Genomic DNA, 19,800 nt, shown 5'->3' with positions numbered 1-19,800 from the left:
AGCATGTAAGTTTATCCGGGATGCAGATACATTCATGAAAAACATAGATTCCATCAAAGGTTGCAGAATAGATGAGAACCACTTCGACTTAGAAAAGTATAGCACATTTTATTGCAAACAAGATGTAAGAATTTTAAGAGAAGGTTTTGTTAAGTTCCGCAATGACATATTGAAAGAATTTGATTTAAACGTTTATGACTACGTTAGTATTTGTTCAATTGCTAACAAATTGTTTGAGAACAGAGTGTACTTCCCGAATGGAAATTTATATGACCTCTCAAATAAACCAAGAGAGTTTATTTCGAGATGCATTCAAGGTGGAAGATGTATGCTGTCAGATAACATTAAACAAAAGAGCGAAAAGAAACTCATTGCTGACTTCGACGCTGTTTCATTATATCCATCAGCTATAGCAAGACTTTATACTTTAGAAGGTATTCCAAAGGTTATGAAGAAAGAAATGTTAAGCACAGAGTATCTCATGAGACATTTATTCGATGACGACCAAAAGGAACCCATTGGTGAAAAGTTTATGTCTGGCTTCTTTGTTCTCATTAAGATAACAGAGATTGGAATACATAGACACTTTCCTTTAATAGTTTGTGACCCTGAACTAAATCCAGAACTTAACGTTCCCAGAAGTTCAAACACTTGCTGTTTAATGTATGTTGACCATATAACATTACAAGACCTCATAAAATATCAAGGTGTCAAATGTGAAGTGTTGCAAGGATACTATTACGATGGAAACAGAGATATTAGAATAAGAGATGAAGTAAAGAAGTTGTTTGAGTTAAGGTTAAAGTATAAGAAAGAAGGAAATCCTTTGCAAGAAAATATAAAGCTCATTCTGAACAGTATTTATGGCAAAACTATTCTATCTCCTATTGAGTCAAAAATAACCATAGTAAATGACAAAGATGCTATAAGATATGCCATCAGAAACTACAACCATATAGTGAAGTTCGAAGGTTTGGATGGTTCAGATAAAACTATTTTCAAGCTAACGAAAAGCATTTGCAGACACTTTAACTTCTGTCCACTTGGTGTTAACATTCTGTCTATGTCGAAGAGAATAATGTGTGAAGTATTCTGTACTGCTGAAGATATGGGTCTTCAAATATTTTACCAGGACTGCGATAGCATGCATATTTTCAATGAAGACATCCCACTGTTAGCTCAGGATTTCAGAAGAGATACGGTAGAGAACTTATTGGTAAAACATTAGGTCAGTTCCATTCTGACTTCGCAGAAATAACACCTGGAAAACAAAGTTTAGCATACAAGTCAATATTTTGTGGAAAGAAGACTTACATAGACTTACTCACGAATGATTTAAATGAAGTTGCATTTCATGCACGTTGTAAAGGTGTAAAACAAGACGTTCTTGCTTTAACAGCTAATGAAATGTTTCCTGAAGCTATACAATGCTATTACAATGAAGATAAGAACATTCACATACCTGTTGGAACATATGACAAAGACTCTGAGTTCAGTTTAATGAAACTTTACAAAGCACTTCATGATGGTCAAGAGATTGGATTTACTTATGTAAGTCTTCTAGTCCTTGCTTTGCTGAAAAGTTTAACTTCTCAATAACGACTAAAACAAGCTTTATTCGTAAGTTGAAGTTCTGAGGTCATTTATTTTTGTCAGCAATGAGGTCATTCGTGATAAAAATAATGAGGTCATATATTTTTGTCATTTATGTATAACCATTGTCTCTCTTAAACTTTGCAATAGACAGCTTTGTTCTTCTTCCTTCTACATCTGTAATGTTTATATAATCTTTGCTATACTGTCTTAAGACATTCATTCGTCTGTATTGAGTTCCCATGAAATAGTAAAAGACATCTTCACTTGGGACATAGTAGTAATTTTCTAGAGTAAATTTAGAGTATTGTATAATTTCAACAGCATCTTCAGGAAGAGTGTCTACAATGTCAAACCAATAGCCATTCGAACCAGAAATATTTCTCATGTTTTGTCTTCTCGACACCCACCTTAAGTTTGAGATATGAAAGTCTCCTCTGTCTCTGTTTATATGGTCTACTTCTCGAAGTCCTTCAGGATTCGGTATAAATTGATTTGCAACAATTTTATGCTTAAAGAGTTTATGTTTGTTTAAATAAACACAAATATAACCATCACCGTTGTCAAACTCACTTACAACTCTTTTGTTACTTATGCGCCTAATTGGATATGGGTACTCTGAAAAGATTTCATAGTCATTGTCATGTTCGAGTGTTTGCCAATGTCCTTCACCTTCCATGCCTTTCACTCAAATAAAAATTTTCAGAAAAAAATAAAACTAGCGTAGATTTTACAATACAGCAATTGTAGAGTTTAAGAGTTGTGCTTCAATGTAGAGACAGTCCTTATGGTCTGGAGGTAAGAACACTGGGCAGTTATGGTCATGAGTGGAGAACATGTCTATCCAAAACTCACGATTGAAGCCAGTTAATTTATAGTATTTAGGGTTAGGAAGTGGTGTAGTTCTTGTATGACCTATGAACTCATTTTCAACTCCCTTACTTAAGTTTGAATATAATATAGCTTGCTTTCTATCCCAAATGCCAGGTGTTACAATCTTTGAAAATTCATTTTTCCTCGGAAGCATTGCATCATAATTGAAAACATTCTTGAAATCATCACTTGGTTCAGAGATTTGAAATCTTATACGTAATGGATTTTTTTTCTTTTTAGCTACTTCATTGAATGGTGAGAATACAATGAATTGACGGTCATGAGTTCCATCAGCATTTGCTACAAACTCGTAATGAAAAGCTATTAATCTTTCTACAATTCCTTCTTCTTTCAGTTCTGCAAAATCACGTAAAGGCTGTAAAGTTTGTACTTCAATGTTAAACTTCTTTGAAAATTTTCGTAAAATGTAATTATACAGTCTTCTAACGTCGTACTGTCATTGAAGTATTTGTATATGTGAATGTTTTGGGCGCTTAAAGACTGTTCGTCATTTTCTATCTCGACTTGAAGTATAAAGTCAACCTTTCTGAAAGCACGTGTTATATACATAGATGTTATGCCAATGTACTTCTCTTCATTTATGTTCACAATCCAGTCTGTTGGAAACTTAAACGTTACTCTGTTCCCCTTTATTTTGACGTCAGGGTTTTCACTACTGAACGCAACAGATAAAGGTATTTGTCTATACATTTAATGCGGATAAAAATAAACCATTTACTCTTTCTTTGCTTCAGCTTCTTTAGCTTTTGCTTCAGCTTCTTCTCTAGCTTTCTTCGCCAGTAGTCTTGGGTTCTTTTGTCTTCCAGCAGCTAATGCAGCAAGTTGTTTTTCACTAAGTTTTCTCTTTGGTCTCTCTGGCTTTTGTTCTTGTTTTTGTTCCTTCAGTTTGGATAAAATTTGCTCACGAATTTCTTTCTTCAATGCTTCAACATCTATGACCCCTTGGGTCTTGTCCGTAGGGCTTGTCTGAGTCATTTGACTGCAGATAAAAAACAAAATTAAAACTTTAACCGATGTAAAATGAGCTTGTCAAAATCAGAACGAGAGTCTATTATATTAAATGACGCAAGAGGAATACAACATCCTTTCTATTACGTAAGTCTGAGTAAAGATGGTAAAATATACGTAAGAAAAAGAAAGGTTCCATTAGCGAATGCAGAAAGCGACAACATTAAGGTGTATGGCAAGGGTGAAGTCCACGAAGCCCATATTAAGCCTTCTATTCAAACTGAAAAGTCAATAGAACCAGAAGAAAAGAAGCCAGATGTACTTTCAATAACGAACCAAGAGCTTATTGCAAAGTTCGTGAATTTCATTGAAAAACAAACCGAGTCAAAGAATCCTGACCCGCCAGTGAAAGAAGTTGAGACAAAAGAGAATGTACAGTTCATTGAAAATGTCAAGAAACAACCTCCACCACGAATGCCAAGAAGAAGAGTGAGAATAATGAAGTAAATAGATATTTTTATCCGAAGTAAATACATGCAGAACGAACAGCTAAACGAATTTACTCCAGCAGAGCATATTCATCAGATTCGCTCATATTTCGATATCATAGACAATGCAGTTCAAATTGGTGACACTAATAGAAAATATTCTGACGCAAAGATTCCATCACAACCGAACTGAACTGCTAAAGATAACACATGGGTAACATTCAATCTCTCACCTCCTGGTGAAAATATGTTGGACCTTTACAATACATTCATTACGTATAAAATGGAAGGTCAATTTATTGTAGATAAAGAAATTGGTTCAGGTTCCAATAAAACAAACCCACCAGGATTTTGGATTGGTTTCGATGACGCTTTCTATGCAGTTGCTGGATATTCAAATCCTTGCAAATGGTCGTATCGTATATTCTCAAGACAACGCAAGAGAAGAAGCATATATAACTTCAAACTCACAAACTACCGAACAAATAAAGAAAGTAGATGTTTTCTCAAAGACTCGACATGAAGATGTATGGAGTCATTCGGGAACATGCAGAACAGGACAAATTGTTAGTGGTCCATTACAGCAGGAAAATCATTTGATTTTAAGCTTCGTTTAAGAATTCCTGTTAGAAGATTCCTTCCATTAGAAGCTATTCGATTTATTCCAGCTTTTGCAGGAAACATTCAGCTTAAAGTAAAGTTCAGTAGCGACGCCTTACAATGCACATCTATATCTGTAAATGATATCATTGCTTTCAATCCAACTCTTAAAGTTGCATTTGCTTCAGATTCAAATCACCGACAAATAAATTTGTTCCATGGAATGAACCATTCACTATGATAACGAAGGCAGTAGAAGCTAGTGGAACAGTTACTATTACAACTGTAACCCAGCAACTATTTCGAACAAAGATGGATTTTAATGAATGTTTCATTCATCCAAAGTCATTCTCTTTAGACCCTAACATTTATACAGAACTTGTAGAACATTATACAAACGAGGCTTTATGTTTTCCTGTTAAAGTTATGGATTGGATTCCTATGGACGGTTCATTCTCAAAGAATACAGATAGTTCAAGTGCAACATTTACAGCAGCTTATACGCCTATTAATGTTAAAAGTATTTGGGCACTATTTAGAAAGAAAGACAACTATTATGTTAATTTTGAGAACCCTAAGTTTAAATATCTTCAGCTTTCCATGGGAGCTTATGGAAATATGCCTGCAGAACCTGAAAAATCATATGGACCTGTATTTTATGAAATGGTTGCGAACGCCTGCAATACAAACAATGATATGATAGGATTTAATGAAGATGTTATGAGGTCATTGGTGGATGATGGTAGTGTGGAACATAAATGGGATAGCTATGACAACACACATTTCTTATGTGGTTTTCCAACAGAAGTGGACTTTTGCTTCCAGCAAGGTCAAACATCTACTGCTCCAATAACATACAAATTGTCTGTTAAAGGACCTATTGAACTAGCAACTGAAAATGTACCAAAGCCACTTATTGGATTTATGAGGGATTGTTGCTTTGCCATTCAGGTGCGTGCTAATGGCATCCCCATAATAAGATTAGATGACTATAACTTAGCTACAGACGACGTGAGGAATAAAGGATGAACGTTTATTTTAAAGCTTATAAATGAGTTCTTCATCAAGCTCTCGTGAACCTTCACCATCTATGAAACAAACTTTACCAAACGATTATGGAGCACCTATTGAATATTTCTTACGAGCTGCACAATGGCAAAGAGCAGTCTCACCAAGGTTAGGTGTTCCACCAGCTCCTGTCAAAAATAGCATTTGGTCAAATCCTTATATAAAATATGGTCTCCCACTAGGTTTGCTAGCTACAGCAGGAGCAGTTATGATGTTGAAAAGAAATAAAGCAAATGTTGTAAATAATACTGAAGTAGCTGAAGTTCAACAAACTCCAACGCCTTCACAAGCAAAACCTTCAATGACTCCTGAACCTATGGAAGTACAAACTCCTGTTCAAAAGTCAACTCCTAAACCGACTCCAACATTTAAAGAACCAGAACCTACTCCTCAAATAAATCGTAAAACTCCTGCGTTTCCTTACTGAAAAAATAACGTTATTTTTATTTAATATTACAATTTTTATTTGATTGAAATGACAAATAAAGTCACTGAAGCAATGAAACAAAAGTTTTTGGTAGAATACATTAAATCAGGAACTATTCCAGAAGGTTTTTACATTCATACTATAAAGGATGGTAGAGTTCAGTTTAGAAAGATAAAGCAACCATTAGATAAAGAAGGAATTTTGAGAAAGATTAAACTTCATGAGGACAACATTGCTGAACTTAAGAAGAAGTTAGAAGAGTTGGAGAAAGGAAGAGAGTTATAAAGCAATGAATTCAACAGGGTGAAAAAACAGGTGAAAAAAGAGGTGAGATCTCACCACTTCACCTAAATTTATTTTTGTGCTATGTTTTCATACGTGTGAGGGTGGTGATATCATTTATTTTTTATTTTATTTTTTATTTTATTTTTTATTTTATTTTTTATTTTATTTTTTATTTTATTTTTATATAAATGACGAAAACTATTGAGATAACAAACTACAACGGTCATGAGTTCAAGAATTTGTTCTTCGTTCCTCGTGAAAATACATTCTATCAGATACGAGGGAGAAAGGGTAAAGTTAGTTTGAGCGTTTATGAAGGAATGAAGAATGGAAAGTTTATACAAGCATACGATACAAACGGTAAACGTGTTTCATTAGCTTTGTCAAAACTTACTAACATTTATTTTGACAGTGATTTTGACCTATATGAAGAAGAAAGTGAGTCAGAAGATTATGAGCTGTTATGTGAAGCACAGCAATGGGAGGAGTTGCAATACTTTTGTAAGTGAGAACGTTTATTTTTTACATTAGTGAGGTGAAGTGGTTGATGGCTTTGTAAATATTTAAGGTTAAGTTAGTGTTGTCGTTTGTGTTGTAAAATATACGTTAACGGTTTTGTAAAGTGTCAAACCGCTAAGTGGTGTACGGAGGCGCGCAGTGCCTCAGTACACGACTTAGCCATACTAACTTGAGAATTCAAATCTTCACAAATATTTGAAATTATATTCCAGATGTTTCCGCAGATTTGATAGCGATGAAATATTCAAAAATGTTTTTCATATCTTAAACCTTGTAGAAGTTACAACAGAATATTTATCAGAAAATCAGGATCTTTCTGAGGAACAGATCTTTATTTGCAACGATATCCTAACGAGGGTTAATTTAATTTAATTTTTATTTTTTATTTCAAGTTTGAGTAAACTTTCAAGATAATCTATATAAGCCTTTTGATGTTCTTCATCTAGATTCTTGTTTAATATGTGATGAATTTGATTTTTTTTTGAAAATTCAAGATAAAATTCTTTTTTATCTTGATCAACAACATGAACAATTCGAGTACAGCGTAACATTTCATCAATATTTTCTGTTTTCTTCGTTTCTAGATATTTTTCAAATATTTCTTGCGGAATCTCATTTTGATATACCCATTTATTTTTTTCCGGATGCTGATCTTTGTACTTAACGAAATATTGCTTGACTATTCGCTCAGAAACAACATATTCGATCTCTTTTCTCTTTCTCATTGAATATTTGTGACACTTTTGAATTCAATCAAATCAAAAATATTTGAAATTGCTAGAATTTTTTTCTTTCTCATGAATATTTGAAATGACCCAAAAGGAAAACTCGTTCGATTCAATTCAATTTTGAATCAGAATTTTTTCAGGACCAATAAATCAAATTATGTTAAGAAAATCTTTTTTTAACTCAGAGTATCAAAAGTACGTTAAACCTTCAATTTTATCTCATGTCGGAAAGCGAACCGACAATAGTGGAAGAGAATCAAACTATATCAGTATCCATCCAAGCTATTGTTGATGAAGAAAAAGGAGATGGAGCTGATATGCTGGATTTAATTCAAAATGAATTGAATTCCCGTAAAAAATTGAAATATAGAATGGAAATACCTGAAAATCCCCCAATTCCAATTCTCAAGGAAAGATATAGCAAATTAAAATTTACAGATCCTACAGAAGCTGCTATATTTATTGCAAAAGATTCATATAATTCTTTTTATCCATTAAATTTTGAGCAAGGAAAAAAGTTTCGTTGTCCTAACTGCCAATTTTGCATGGAGCTTGTAAAGACTCATGAAAATGGTCAACTTTTCTTCATTCCAGTAATTAAACACGAGCATAGAGCAAAGCAATGCAAGCCGAGTAACAATATACCAAAAATTCTTAAGTTGCAAGCAGGAAAAAAAGTCTATGAATTAGCAAATTCTGATAATGTTCCTCAATGCAAAGAAATTTTTGCAAAAGAATTGAATATTCCCAATGCAACTTATACGATGTTCCATAATATAGTAAATAAACTTAAAGGAACCACAAAAGGGGATAGAATTCAATCTTACAATTATTTCTCAACAATTTTTTCAATCATAAACAAAATCGAACAAGGATTCTGCGAAATGATTTTAGTTAAAGAAGTTAACAATGAAAAAACATGAAAATGAATTGATTTAAGAAAGGTGATGAATTACCTGAAAATTCAAAAGACTTTCAAATTTATTCATTTATTGTAATTCCTCCAATAACTCATTTTTACATGCAAACACAAGCTTTTTGCGGAATAATTCAAATTGATGGAACGTTTTTATTTTGTATTAAAAAAGGAAACTTACTCATTATTGGTACACCTGCACCAAATAATAGACTTATCCCTATTGCATTTGCATGGTCTGTTAGTGAAAATACGATAACAATTAAGGATATGCTCACTAAATTGAAATCTTTTATTCCACCAAGCAGATTCAAGAATATTTATTCCGATCAAGGTCCGGCAATTATAGCTGCTGTTAGAGAATCAGGCTTTTCTTGCGATCATAAATTTTGCTTACGTCATTTTGCAACAAAAAGGGAATACATCAATGTCTATTCCGAAATTGTTGAAGTCGCTTACGCAGACCATCCTCAAAAACGAATTGACTTGATTAAAAAGTTAGAAACTCGTTTACAAGAGGAATATCCAAACCGCGAAAATAATCAGGATCTCTTTAAGTACTTAGATAGTATTAACCCATTTGAAGGATTCGCTGACTACACCGCTGGCATACTCACAACATCTCTTATTGAATCCCTTAATGCCGAAATTAAAGATAAATGGGATACATATGAACCCGCCGAACTAATTATCCGTCTCATTGAACATGAATTCAATCTTGTTAAAAATGTTTTAACAGGTGATTTTAAATCAGATAATATTATCAAAAATCTAAATGAAACTTTGAAACATTCAGATATGTTTAGCTCGGTATTATATGATCCAATTCAAGAATTATATTATGCAACTTTTGGTCGCTATACATATTGCGTAAAAATTATGTCAGATTCACAATATTCATGCACATGTAAGCACATCGAATTATACGGATTACCTTGTATTCATGTAATCGCCGTATTGAATCACTTTTCGAACAAAAATCTTCTTAAAAATTTGAATGATGCAGTTCATGCTCGCTTCAAATGTTCAGAGTTTATGACTCCTGTGGAAGATTTAATGAAATTTTATGTTGACCAAGCATCTTTAAAAATTCCCGGAATAAATTTCAACCTGGGAGAGATTGAAAAATTAAGGGGAAAAAGGACTAGGATTAAAGCATTTTACGAAAAGTGATGCTGTGTTGTTAGTTATTTATTTACTTTTTTTAATATTTTTTAAAAAAATAAAAGAAAATTCAAATAATTTTGTATCTCCCATGATATATCGACCCACGAGTACTAATGTGGCTATAATTAGAGATTGCAACTCTATTATGATCATAGTCCGGTGATATACAATAAGATTCAAATTTTGAAAGAATTAAATTAATAAAATCCCGGTGAAAAAAATAAAAACAGCTTCTAAAAGTATAGTTATCTTAAAATACGAACTTTAACACAAGTTTTTTGATCCAATAGAAAATTGAATTCTTTGAATAAATAAAATATTTTATGTATTAACATATTAAATTTCCTAATTATTTTTTCTTCTTGGGAAAATTTTTGAATTCGAATAGAAAATTCAATAAATTGAAATTGGGTTGAAAGAATTCTCCATATTAACTTGTCATATATTTCAGATCATATAAATTAAGTTAATTAAATTTTTTAAAAACCTTAATAGGATAAAAAAAAGAATTTACACTCTCTCACTTTGAAAACGTAGAAAATGCCAATCTATTGGTATACATTTTAGTTTTGTTAAGTTTACAAAACGATTACTCTAGATTTTAAAGATTTATCAAGAATTTAGAGAATATCCTTCTCAAAACAACTTCAATAGCGAAGGATTAGTATTGAATCGGATTTGTAACATAATTATAGTACATTACAATACAATTTCTCCGACTTTTAAATATTTTTGAAATATTTACAAAATATGCTCTTTCTATCATCGATACTTTAATACAGAGCAAATTTAGTAAATGTCATCACGTTATTTTTTCATAAATCGTTTTCGAACTTTTGAAATATTTATTTTAAACCAGTTTTCTACATTTAATATGTGAATTATATCAAAAGTAGATGGGCGATACTTGTAAATCTATTTAAACTATTAGTTTGCTATTATTGAAGAACTTTATAATTTTTTTTTCTTATGTATGGAATTAAAGATAATTTTGCCGATTCCAACTGGTTTTTCTATATGAGTTAAATATGCCAAGTGAAATTGGACTTGCCAATATTGTAAATTGAAGTATGGACTATATATCGATTTTCATTGATTGATGAATAACTCGGAGTAATGTAATTGTTGATAATGAAAAATAGTTTTCAATTGCTGGTAAGGGCCAATGTATGTTCAATAGCTCCGAAAGCAAAAAATGCACGTTTAGAAAAAGACGATAACGATTAAATTACAAAATCGATAACGACGACGATTAAATTACAAAATCAATAATGACCCGAAAGTGGTAAGTGCACTCTTAATAAATTTAGAACACAGCCATCTCAACAACATTAAAAGTCAGTAGTAATACTCGGGTTAATATTTCTGTCATGATGTGTCAAATTTCATGGACTTTTTTTCACAATTATATCACGCAATTAGGCATAGAGTTTCATTAGATACAATCAAGATTTGTAAAATGAAAGGTATCTCCACAGCTATCAGTGAAATCTTAATATATTAATATAAATATTCTTTTTTTTAACTTTTTGGCACTTTTTTACACATCAATAATTGAATAACAAATCCCCTATGAAAGGTGATCCCATGAAGATCTATACAACAGATTTCAAAATAAATAAGATAAACAGAATCAGCAGGCACCAAATATGGATGATATGATCTTAGTTTGAAAAGAAACTAAAAGAATAAAAAGATTTGTGAATTACGTTTTAATTTCCATAATTTTTATCAATTGGAGTAATAAATTAGGCTGAACCAATCATTTCTTTCATCTCTGCCATAACGAGCAGAAAAGAAGCGATCAGTAACACTAAGAAAAAAGAAGAAGAAGAATGTCACTTTTCGTGTGATTACCTTTCCCCTATGTTCTGTCAACTTTTTCACATCACCCTAATAGGAAACTAAGTCAACGCCTAGTTTTGATATGAACTCGATAATTTTTACATGACGAAAAAGTGACATAATCAATATCTCAAAAGAAAGTAAGGCAGGTAAGCGACTTCTGAATATCACTCAATCATAATTGCTCTGTATCAAGTTTGAAATGAATAATTATGATATTACCATGTTTTAAAATTTTCCACGATTTTAATCAATTTTTCAGTTTTTAATTTAATAATGCATTTAGTCTGCTTTAAATACAAATTGGCAACAGCAGAGCATTTTAATGATTTTTTTTGGAGGATCCGGATTTTTTTGATTTATAAATAAAAAGATAGTATTCATACAGGGTGTTAATTTAGCTAGAAAAGAATTTTAATATATTTCTGACAAGTCTTTGAAAAAAATCTTATTTTTGAATGGTGGAAAAAAAATTAAAAGTGTCAAAAAAAAACCATGAATTCATTTGGAAAAGTAGCTATTATTCAAAAGGAAAAAACAGAGAGAGTAGAATTCGAAAAAGGCGAGACTGTTGGCACCTTTATTAACAATGTTAAAAGAGGAAATAATGTATTACAGCAATTATTTTATTTACAGCATAATAACGAAAAAATTTTAGATTATAACAAAAAATTAAGTGACTATGGTAATAACATTAAATTATTTGCAAAAGCACTTGATTTTCCTTATTTTTCATTTGCTACAAATTTTCCGACGTTTCAATATCCATTCAACAAACCAAACATGAATTTTGAATCAATATTACAAAGTTTAGTTGAAGCAGATATAATTGAAGAAAATACGATTAATTTTGAATTTTGTGGGTCACATCTGAAAAATGACGATTATATAATAGAAACATCATCTTCAAAAGAAAATCCTATCGTTGTTGGAGGAGATTTCGTTTTTGAATATGGTAAAGGCGATTACTCTATTTTAATTTGGGCTCCAGTTAGCATAACTTGGACAAAGCTAATGCATGAATTATTAAAAAAATTACCAGAAATTGCACTTCATCCAAATTTCCAACAAAATGAACCAGAATTTTATTCAGAATTAATATATCATATTGGATATGACCAAATTAATAAGTTTCTTATTGAATTTTTATCATTTGTTGAAGTGAATGAAAATATTGAAATTTTAATAGACAAATACCCTGGATTTATACCTATTAGAAAAGTTAGAAATAATACTAATAATCATGGTGAAGATAATACTAACTCTAATAAAAATGGTGGAAAAGCTCTTGGTTCTAATAAAGCAGGAAGTCCCGTAGTACCTGCAATTGAAGCAAATCCGGGATTGCAAACTCTTCCTAATCCTATTGCTAAATGCATAAACACCAAACCAAATGCTCTTTCGCTGTTACCTAAGTCAAAGTCAGAATATAAAAAGGCTGGGAATTCAATAAATACCAAAAAAGATGGGCACGTAAAGGATTGTCTTCCTAAGGCGTCCTGATGTAAACTATTCAATTTTTGAGAAGTTTACACCATAATTGAATAGTTTATGGCGTCCTGAGAGGAGATTTCAATGGGTATGGCGTCCTAAAAAATAGAAGAAAATGATTTTTTCTCGATTTTTCTAGAAATTGAATTTTTTAAAAAAAGAAAAAAATCAAAACGTATACATTCAAGAAAGACTATAAATGAAGATTTTTCTATTTTTTTTTCATTCTAAAACATCTTTTTTTGGATAATTTTTTTTTAATAAATATGTAAGAAAGATTGAAGAAAAAGTAAATTTACTTTAAGAAAATTCGTTTTACATGATGTAAGACCCATAACAACTATAAATATTCAATTATTTAAAATAAAAAAAGAAAAACAGATTAAATGTATCTCACATCAAAATCCATTGACCTAAGGATGTTAAGTTTCTGTTTTTAAAAGTTGATATTTTTTTTTTTAATTTTAAGAAAATTAATAGCATGTTATTAGACAATAGGAGTGTAATGATATTGACTAAACAGAAATGAGAGAATAGAGATATAATTTTGATAAGCAATATTGCGAACAAATTCTGAAGTAAAATCGCGATCAATAATTGAAAATTACGATCATGTACTGAAAAATGACGATCGAATTGAATGAATAGAATTATATCTAAGAAAAAATAAATTGTTTTTAGAAGATGAACAAAGAAAGGTGTATGCTAAAAATCATTTAACAATAAATGGAAATAAAACGAAATTGTTAAAAGAAAAAAATGAAAATTGTTAAATAATACCCAGATTTTCCTTACTTTTACCACCTCTCTAAAGCTGGGGACACCGCCTATCGTTGGGAGTAGCTATTAAATAGAACCACCAAGGGTGTTTTTCGAACTGCCGGTGTAGTGGAAACATCCGACATAATGATTCATTATGCCAAGGTTTGATTCCTATTTAGCCAATTTTTTTCTTTTTTGGATCATGAATTTTTTTTGGGTCACTATAAGATTTGTTTCATGTTCTAAATCTGCTGCATATGTAATCTATTTTTATTTACCTATTTTTTAAAAATCTATTGGATTGCCAAATTTGAATATATTTAAAATCATAAAAATCCAAAAAAACTATAAATATATGTTTTATGCATAGTGCCGATACTCAAATATCAAATTACTTACATCCATGAATAATATCCGAATTTTTTTTCTTAAAATTAAACTTCAAAACTTCTTCCAATCTTATTCTTAATCAATTGTAAATTTTTAAAACCATTTTTTAAAATAATTTTGCGTAAATTTTATTCTCATGTTGTTTTAATCGAAAATTGATACATTTTCAAAAAAATAATATTGACTTATGAAATTCATTTTTAAGGTGAAATAGTATTGTTTTTATTAAAGTATATGAATAATATATAAAAAATTAATGAATAATATAAGCAGATTTTTAGTTTACAAAACAAATATGAGCAATGCAATTTCAAACTTTTGCTGGCAATTTCGATATTGCTCAAGTTTGTAGTATTTGTGATACCTATAACATCGGCTTAATCAAAATTCGATTTTTCTTATGAGTTATTGAGAAAATTTGATTGCAATGAGAAGGATTTCGACGTTTTTGATAAACTAAGAGCTGAACTTTAGGGGTTCAGTTCATTTATGGCTGTAGTTTGATGCGTAGATCTCTTTTTTATTGTAAATTCTTTCAGCATGGAGATCGAGAATGAATCTTTTGAGAACTTTATGAGTTTTTACACCCGTAAAGAGGTCCTTCGAGGAAAGATAGTCCAGACTACATGAAGATGTGGGTTAACCAAAAAAATCCGATGGTTCCCCCATATTCATGTAGATCTTCGAAAAAATGAGCACCAAAAAAGCCAAAAAATAGGCTTTTTATTGGATTTGTACACTAGATCAATAATCTATTTAGGATCTGACACTCTTTTTAGCCAGAGATATGAGGTCCTTTCTAGGAAAACGATCTATTCATCCATAAAAAAATGAATTATCGTTTTCCCCAGAAATTACATGGGGAGTGGTAAAAGTAAGGAAAATCTGGGTATATTATTTTTTAGTCATAAGAATAAAAATATAGTAGTTATAAAAGGAATTAGACTTCATATATCAATTCTTTTTCTCTGTAGATGTGGAACGTTTGCTTTTCGATCTCTTTCGATGAACTTGAAAATATAAGTTATTATCGCTGAGAATCCTTTCCGAAATAGGAGCTTTACGTTTAGGAGGATTGTCGGATGAATTTTGTTTTTTATTGTTTGATTTTGTTGTTATGGAAGATTTTTTCTTATTTTTTTCAGAATTTTGCTTGCTATTAACTGAAACTTGTTTTGACGGCCCAACAATAGCATTTGTAGTAGGAAGAATTCCCAATAACGAGCGCATTTTCGATAATTGTTTTTCAATATGATCAAGAAGGTCCAGCTTATGTTCTAGATTACTAGACATTTGATTTGTAGAAGGATGGTTTTGATTTTCTGGTTCTAAATCTGTAGAGTCTGCAATATTTGAATTTTCGGAGCGAATTGGAGCATCTGAACCTTGATTTGTATCGGCTTGCTCAAAATTAGTTTGAATTGGAGTGGATGAATTAAAATCTGGATGATTTAATGTTTCATTAAATAATGCCATAATTTTTTCTCTTTTTTCATTAATAAACTTAGTGATCATTGTATCTTTATCTGTTAGATCGATCGATTTGAGTATATCTGCATCATGAACTGGAATATTTTCGAACAATGAACTCGATTCTATGGAACCATATGGAGAAATCTCGTTCTGAGCCAAAGAAAGATCACTTACGTTGTATTGTTTGATAGAAAAAATTGTTTTCTCAAGTTCTTTTTGAAAGCAGTCAAGAATATAATTTTTGTAGCTATCAGTGATAACGGTTTTTATATGGCGCTCGATCTTCTGGTTATTTTTGATGGCGTTATATTTATCTAATTGGATTTGAGATATCTTCTTAATAGATTCATAAATGTTTGGATGTTTTAATGAAGAAAATTCTGAATGCATACTCTCGAGGCAATCATTAGTGAATATTGCAGTTGCATTATTATATTGAGATATTAAATTGTAGTGCGGCAACCAAACTTTGTTGAAATAATCAATATAATCTTTGATCGAATCAACTTTATTTTGATTAATTATATGCATTGTAAGTACAAATTCTTCATGAGACATGAATGGAGTAATAGAATATAGCTTAAATAAAGAATTTTGTAAAGTATTGAAATTTTTTGTATAAAGTGCTACAAGTTTCCTGTGCAAAGCTTGTTTGAAATGAAATAGGCATCCAATTATACGGACTTTAGGGAAAATTTGTTGAAGTGCCTCTATCATTCCCTTTTCAAAATCACAATGAATTTGAATTAGCTTTGAAAATTGAATACCCTTGACAGTAAAAATATATTCAAATGCCTTCTTATAAGATTCAAATGTGCGGTTTTTCATGAATATAAATAAAAGTGGTAGATATTGATTTGTTGAAGGTTCACAAATCATAATTGTTAGCATCTGTCCTTTTTGAAAATGTTTTGGTGTAATTTTAAAAGTTCCATCGCAAAATAAATCTGTGGCTTCTTTTGCAAATTGAATTGCCTTCTCAAAACCAAAAAACATCGTCTCATAATTTGCTTGAAAATCATGGCCAATGAAAAACTGCTCGCCATTTATTAAACAAAAATTAGCAATTTCATCGTCTGTAATTTTTTCTCCAACAGAAAATTTTCTGGACTTATTATAAACTTCCCTGACCAATGAATCTTTAATTAATGGGTTTTCATCAGTACCAACAGCAAGTTCTGTCATAAATTTTTTAATCTGCTGAAAAGTGCTGTTGTCTTCAGAAAATTTTGCCATTGCCTTATTGTATATTTCTGTCAGAGTCATTGATTTATGAAGATCATTTTTTTCATTTTGTAACTTTTTAAATTGTCTGCATTCGGGTATATGTTCCTTTTGTAAATCTTCGGAAACTGAACTGTTCTCAATTTTAACTAAATAACGTGCTTGACAAGAATGATCGATGCAACGGTAGTAACGTTCAATATTATTTGAATTAATAATACTTGTATGATCATGCGAATAAAGCATATCTTTGCAAACAATTGTATCAGGATATTTTCTAGTAACTGCGGGAATATTTTTAACTGCAATATAACTAAAATATCTTCTGACAGCTTTAGATTCATTTTCGGCGTATTTAATATTAAAATATTGAAGAACTTGTTTGATTATATTCGTTTTTCCATCTCTCGATGTTGATTTTTGGTATTTATCAGATTGTTCCCTGATAAATATTTTATTTTCGTCTGTAAAGTTTGCTCTTTTTTGATTAAATATAGATGATTTTCCCATTAAAAAATGAAATGATGCAAAATTTACGAAAACCGTTCGAAAATTGAATTAAAAATGAAAAGTAATACTTAAATGAGGAATTCTTTGAGATATTGGTCTTAGATTGAATGTAGCGTCATTCTTATATAGAATATATATTCATATCATCGGAAATATGATAAAAAGCATATAATAAATGTCAAAAAAGTGAACAAATAAGCAAAGATATTTTTTAAAAAACAATGAAAAGTAATACTTAAATGAGTAATTCTTTGAGATATTGATCTTAGATTGAATGTAGCGTCACAAATTTCACAAATATAATTTACTATACAATTTTATTCATTTTTTTAAAATGGCTGACGACAGTCTGTATCAACTAACTCAACTAGTCAAGCATAATGATTATTCTTCGGATTCATTAAATCAACTTTATCAATGCATAAGTACAATGACAGAAAGATCAATTGGATGCTTGAATTGGAATAAATTTTTCAAAAAAATCACAGTGACTGATGAAGTTCTTTTACATTTTTTAGCATCCGTTTTAAACATTGAAAAGATATCAGAATGTTTCAAGGATTCTATTTTTTATCACAATATTAATCTTGAAAAATTCAGTAATTTAACTGAAACAGAACAACAAACAATTTTAAATTCCTACAAAGCGGATAAATTTACATATTACATAATGTGCTCACAAATTGTAAAATCAAACTGGAACAATTTATCCCAAACTTTAGTTAATATTGCAAATCAATATTTGCCATTTTTAGATGAAGAAAAGCAAATATATATATTTACCGAAATAACTGGCAATTATCAAAATTTTGAAATTTCAGTTGCAAACTTGTTACTTTTTTATGAAAACAATGAAGAAAAATTAAGCAACTGTTTTAATTTAACATTGTTCCAGCAAATTTATTCCAAAAATGGAATCGAGCAAATGATATTTTTTGCTGCAAATACAATTTGTTGCAATAACACTTCTATCAAATTTTACAATCTCCTTGAAATTGAAGAAATGAATCCATTTGATTTTTTTTATTTCTCAATTCAATATAAAGAGATATTAAATTGCGATGATTTTCCAAAAGTTACAGAAGTAATCACAGGTTTAATCTCAGCTTCAAATATTAATGCTATTATGCGAATTTGCCAAAAAATTTTGGATAAAATTACATTTTATAAATGTAATTATTGCCATATTACCTCAATATGGAATTTTATCACAAATGCAGCAATAATTCTTCCTGATGAAGATTTATTAATCAAATTATTAAAATTCATAGAAAAAACAGAAAAAGCAACAGCTGAATTATTCGAACCGGAGAATGATTTGGGTTTCTATGAATATTTAAATTCGATTTTCTCAGATATTACATCTGCGAGAAATAAGCAATTTCTCTTGGAATTTCTAAATACCCATGAAGATGACTTCACTTATGATCAAACATTGTGAGGTCATTTTTGATCAACAAATTAATTGAAATTCCGATCCAAAAAAAATTCACAAATTAAAAAAAAAAAAAGGTATTGGGGGTTCCAGGGCTGCGCCCCTCTACCCCCTTGAAGATGTTTAGTATAACATGCAGTTTATATAAAATGAGGTTTTTTTTGGGTGTGTGGGGGCTTCCAGGCACTTCGTGCCTTCTAGCCCCTAAAATTTTTTGAAAGTCGTTGCTGTTAACTTTTTGGTAGAGGACTCAAAATAGTAGAACTATGTCCGGACAAGTAAGGGTCTATCGTCGCTACGTCACCAGGTCCCTCGGTCCCTCGGTCCCTCGGTTAAACGAACTTCTCTGAAAAAATGAGACAACATGACATTTTGACAACAGTCCAGGAAGTCTTGACAAGATAGAATATGAGAGAGGTCCTATAAACCGGAGAAAGTCTCATATAAACATCTGTCAAAAGCCGCTTTTTAACTTCACTTAAAATGCCACGTAAGCTACGTAAGAATATACGTAAGAGGAAGAGAGCATTGAAACATCCAATAGTAAGACTAACACCACAACAACAGTTGCAACAACAAATGCTGAATGACCCCACTATGTTGCAACAAATGTCAAGCAATCCTATGCTTTTAAACCGAGTTATTGGTGCACAGAGTGGAGGTTTAAGAGCGGCACTTTTAGCGAAAATGGCAGGCTATGGTGGAGCTGCAGACGGAACAGCATATAACCCTCAAAGTCAAATGAATTTGAGTTCACTCAAAAATCAAATAGCAGATGTCAAAAAGTCAAACATAGACATACAGAAGCAAATATGTGAAAACGACAAGAAACTAGAATACGACAGACACACAAAGAAACTCAATGAGTTAAACGTAGAGAAAAAGAAGAAAGAAGAACAACTGAAAGAACTAAGTACAGAGGAATATGCGAAAAAAGTGTCAGAAAAAGCAGCAGAAGTAGCAAAAATGGAACAAGATGTTGTAAATTTGAAAAACCATACTACTCGATATAAAGTACTGAAAGATGAAGAGATAAA

At 30.8% G+C, this 19,800-nt stretch overlaps 9 protein-coding genes across 9 annotated transcripts, besides 6 other annotated features; 7 read left to right on the top strand and 2 right to left on the bottom strand.

Moving 5' to 3' along the window:
- Positions 1-6,974: part of a mobile genetic element that runs on past the window's edge.
- TVAGG3_0905090 (organellar and viral DNA polymerase type B) lies at positions 329-802 on the top strand (the record flags this gene model as incomplete). Its single annotated transcript, XM_051251517.1, has 1 exon — positions 329-802. A coding segment is annotated over one exon (474 nt), but the record flags the coding sequence as incomplete, so codon positions are not given.
- On the bottom strand, positions 3,202-3,462 carry TVAGG3_0905080 (uncharacterized protein; the record flags this gene model as incomplete). The annotated part of the gene is made up of 1 exon (XM_051251516.1): positions 3,202-3,462. One exon carries the CDS (start codon positions 3,460-3,462, stop codon positions 3,202-3,204), a length of 261 nt encoding a protein of 86 aa, XP_051077090.1.
- Positions 4,761-5,545, top strand: TVAGG3_0905070 (uncharacterized protein; the record flags this gene model as incomplete). The annotated part of the gene is made up of 1 exon (XM_051251515.1): positions 4,761-5,545. A coding segment is annotated over one exon (785 nt), but the record flags the coding sequence as incomplete, so codon positions are not given.
- On the top strand, positions 5,575-5,933 carry TVAGG3_0905060 (repellent protein 1 family; the record flags this gene model as incomplete). The annotated part of the gene is made up of 1 exon (XM_051251514.1): positions 5,575-5,933. A coding segment is annotated over one exon (359 nt), but the record flags the coding sequence as incomplete, so codon positions are not given.
- Positions 6,975-7,581: 607 nt separating the features above from the next.
- Positions 7,582-9,713: a mobile genetic element.
- TVAGG3_0905040 (uncharacterized protein) lies at positions 7,772-8,227 on the top strand (the record flags this gene model as incomplete). The annotated part of the gene is made up of 1 exon (XM_051251513.1): positions 7,772-8,227. A coding segment is annotated over one exon (456 nt), but the record flags the coding sequence as incomplete, so codon positions are not given.
- TVAGG3_0905030 (uncharacterized protein) lies at positions 8,737-9,300 on the top strand (the record flags this gene model as incomplete). Its single annotated transcript, XM_051251512.1, has 1 exon — positions 8,737-9,300. A coding segment is annotated over one exon (564 nt), but the record flags the coding sequence as incomplete, so codon positions are not given.
- A 980-nt stretch (positions 9,714-10,693) lies between the features above and the next one.
- Positions 10,694-10,911: a mobile genetic element.
- Positions 10,912-10,933: a mobile genetic element.
- A 1,040-nt stretch (positions 10,934-11,973) lies between these two features.
- TVAGG3_0904990 (uncharacterized protein) lies at positions 11,974-12,981 on the top strand (the record flags this gene model as incomplete). The annotated part of the gene is made up of 1 exon (XM_001297778.1): positions 11,974-12,981. One exon carries the CDS (start codon positions 11,974-11,976, stop codon positions 12,979-12,981), a length of 1,008 nt encoding a protein of 335 aa, XP_001297779.1.
- Positions 12,946-13,748: a mobile genetic element.
- Positions 13,749-15,011: 1,263 nt separating this feature from the next.
- Positions 15,012-18,838: a mobile genetic element.
- On the bottom strand, positions 15,147-15,930 carry TVAGG3_0904970 (MULE transposase domain-containing protein; the record flags this gene model as incomplete). Its single annotated transcript, XM_001280038.2, has 1 exon — positions 15,147-15,930. A coding segment is annotated over one exon (784 nt), but the record flags the coding sequence as incomplete, so codon positions are not given.
- A 408-nt stretch (positions 18,839-19,246) lies between the features above and the next one.
- On the top strand, positions 19,247-19,777 carry TVAGG3_0904950 (protein of unknown function, DUF4106 family; the record flags this gene model as incomplete). The annotated part of the gene is made up of 1 exon (XM_051251511.1): positions 19,247-19,777. A coding segment is annotated over one exon (531 nt), but the record flags the coding sequence as incomplete, so codon positions are not given.
- Between the last annotated feature and the right edge of the window lie 23 nt (positions 19,778-19,800).

The sequence above is a fragment of the Trichomonas vaginalis genome, chromosome I, assembly GCF_026262505.1.
Source record: "Trichomonas vaginalis G3 chromosome I, whole genome shotgun sequence".
Lineage (NCBI taxonomy): Eukaryota > Parabasalia > Trichomonadida > Trichomonadidae > Trichomonas > Trichomonas vaginalis.
The sequence above is the reverse complement of the archived record's forward strand: the minus strand, read 5'-3'. Positions and strand labels throughout refer to the sequence as shown.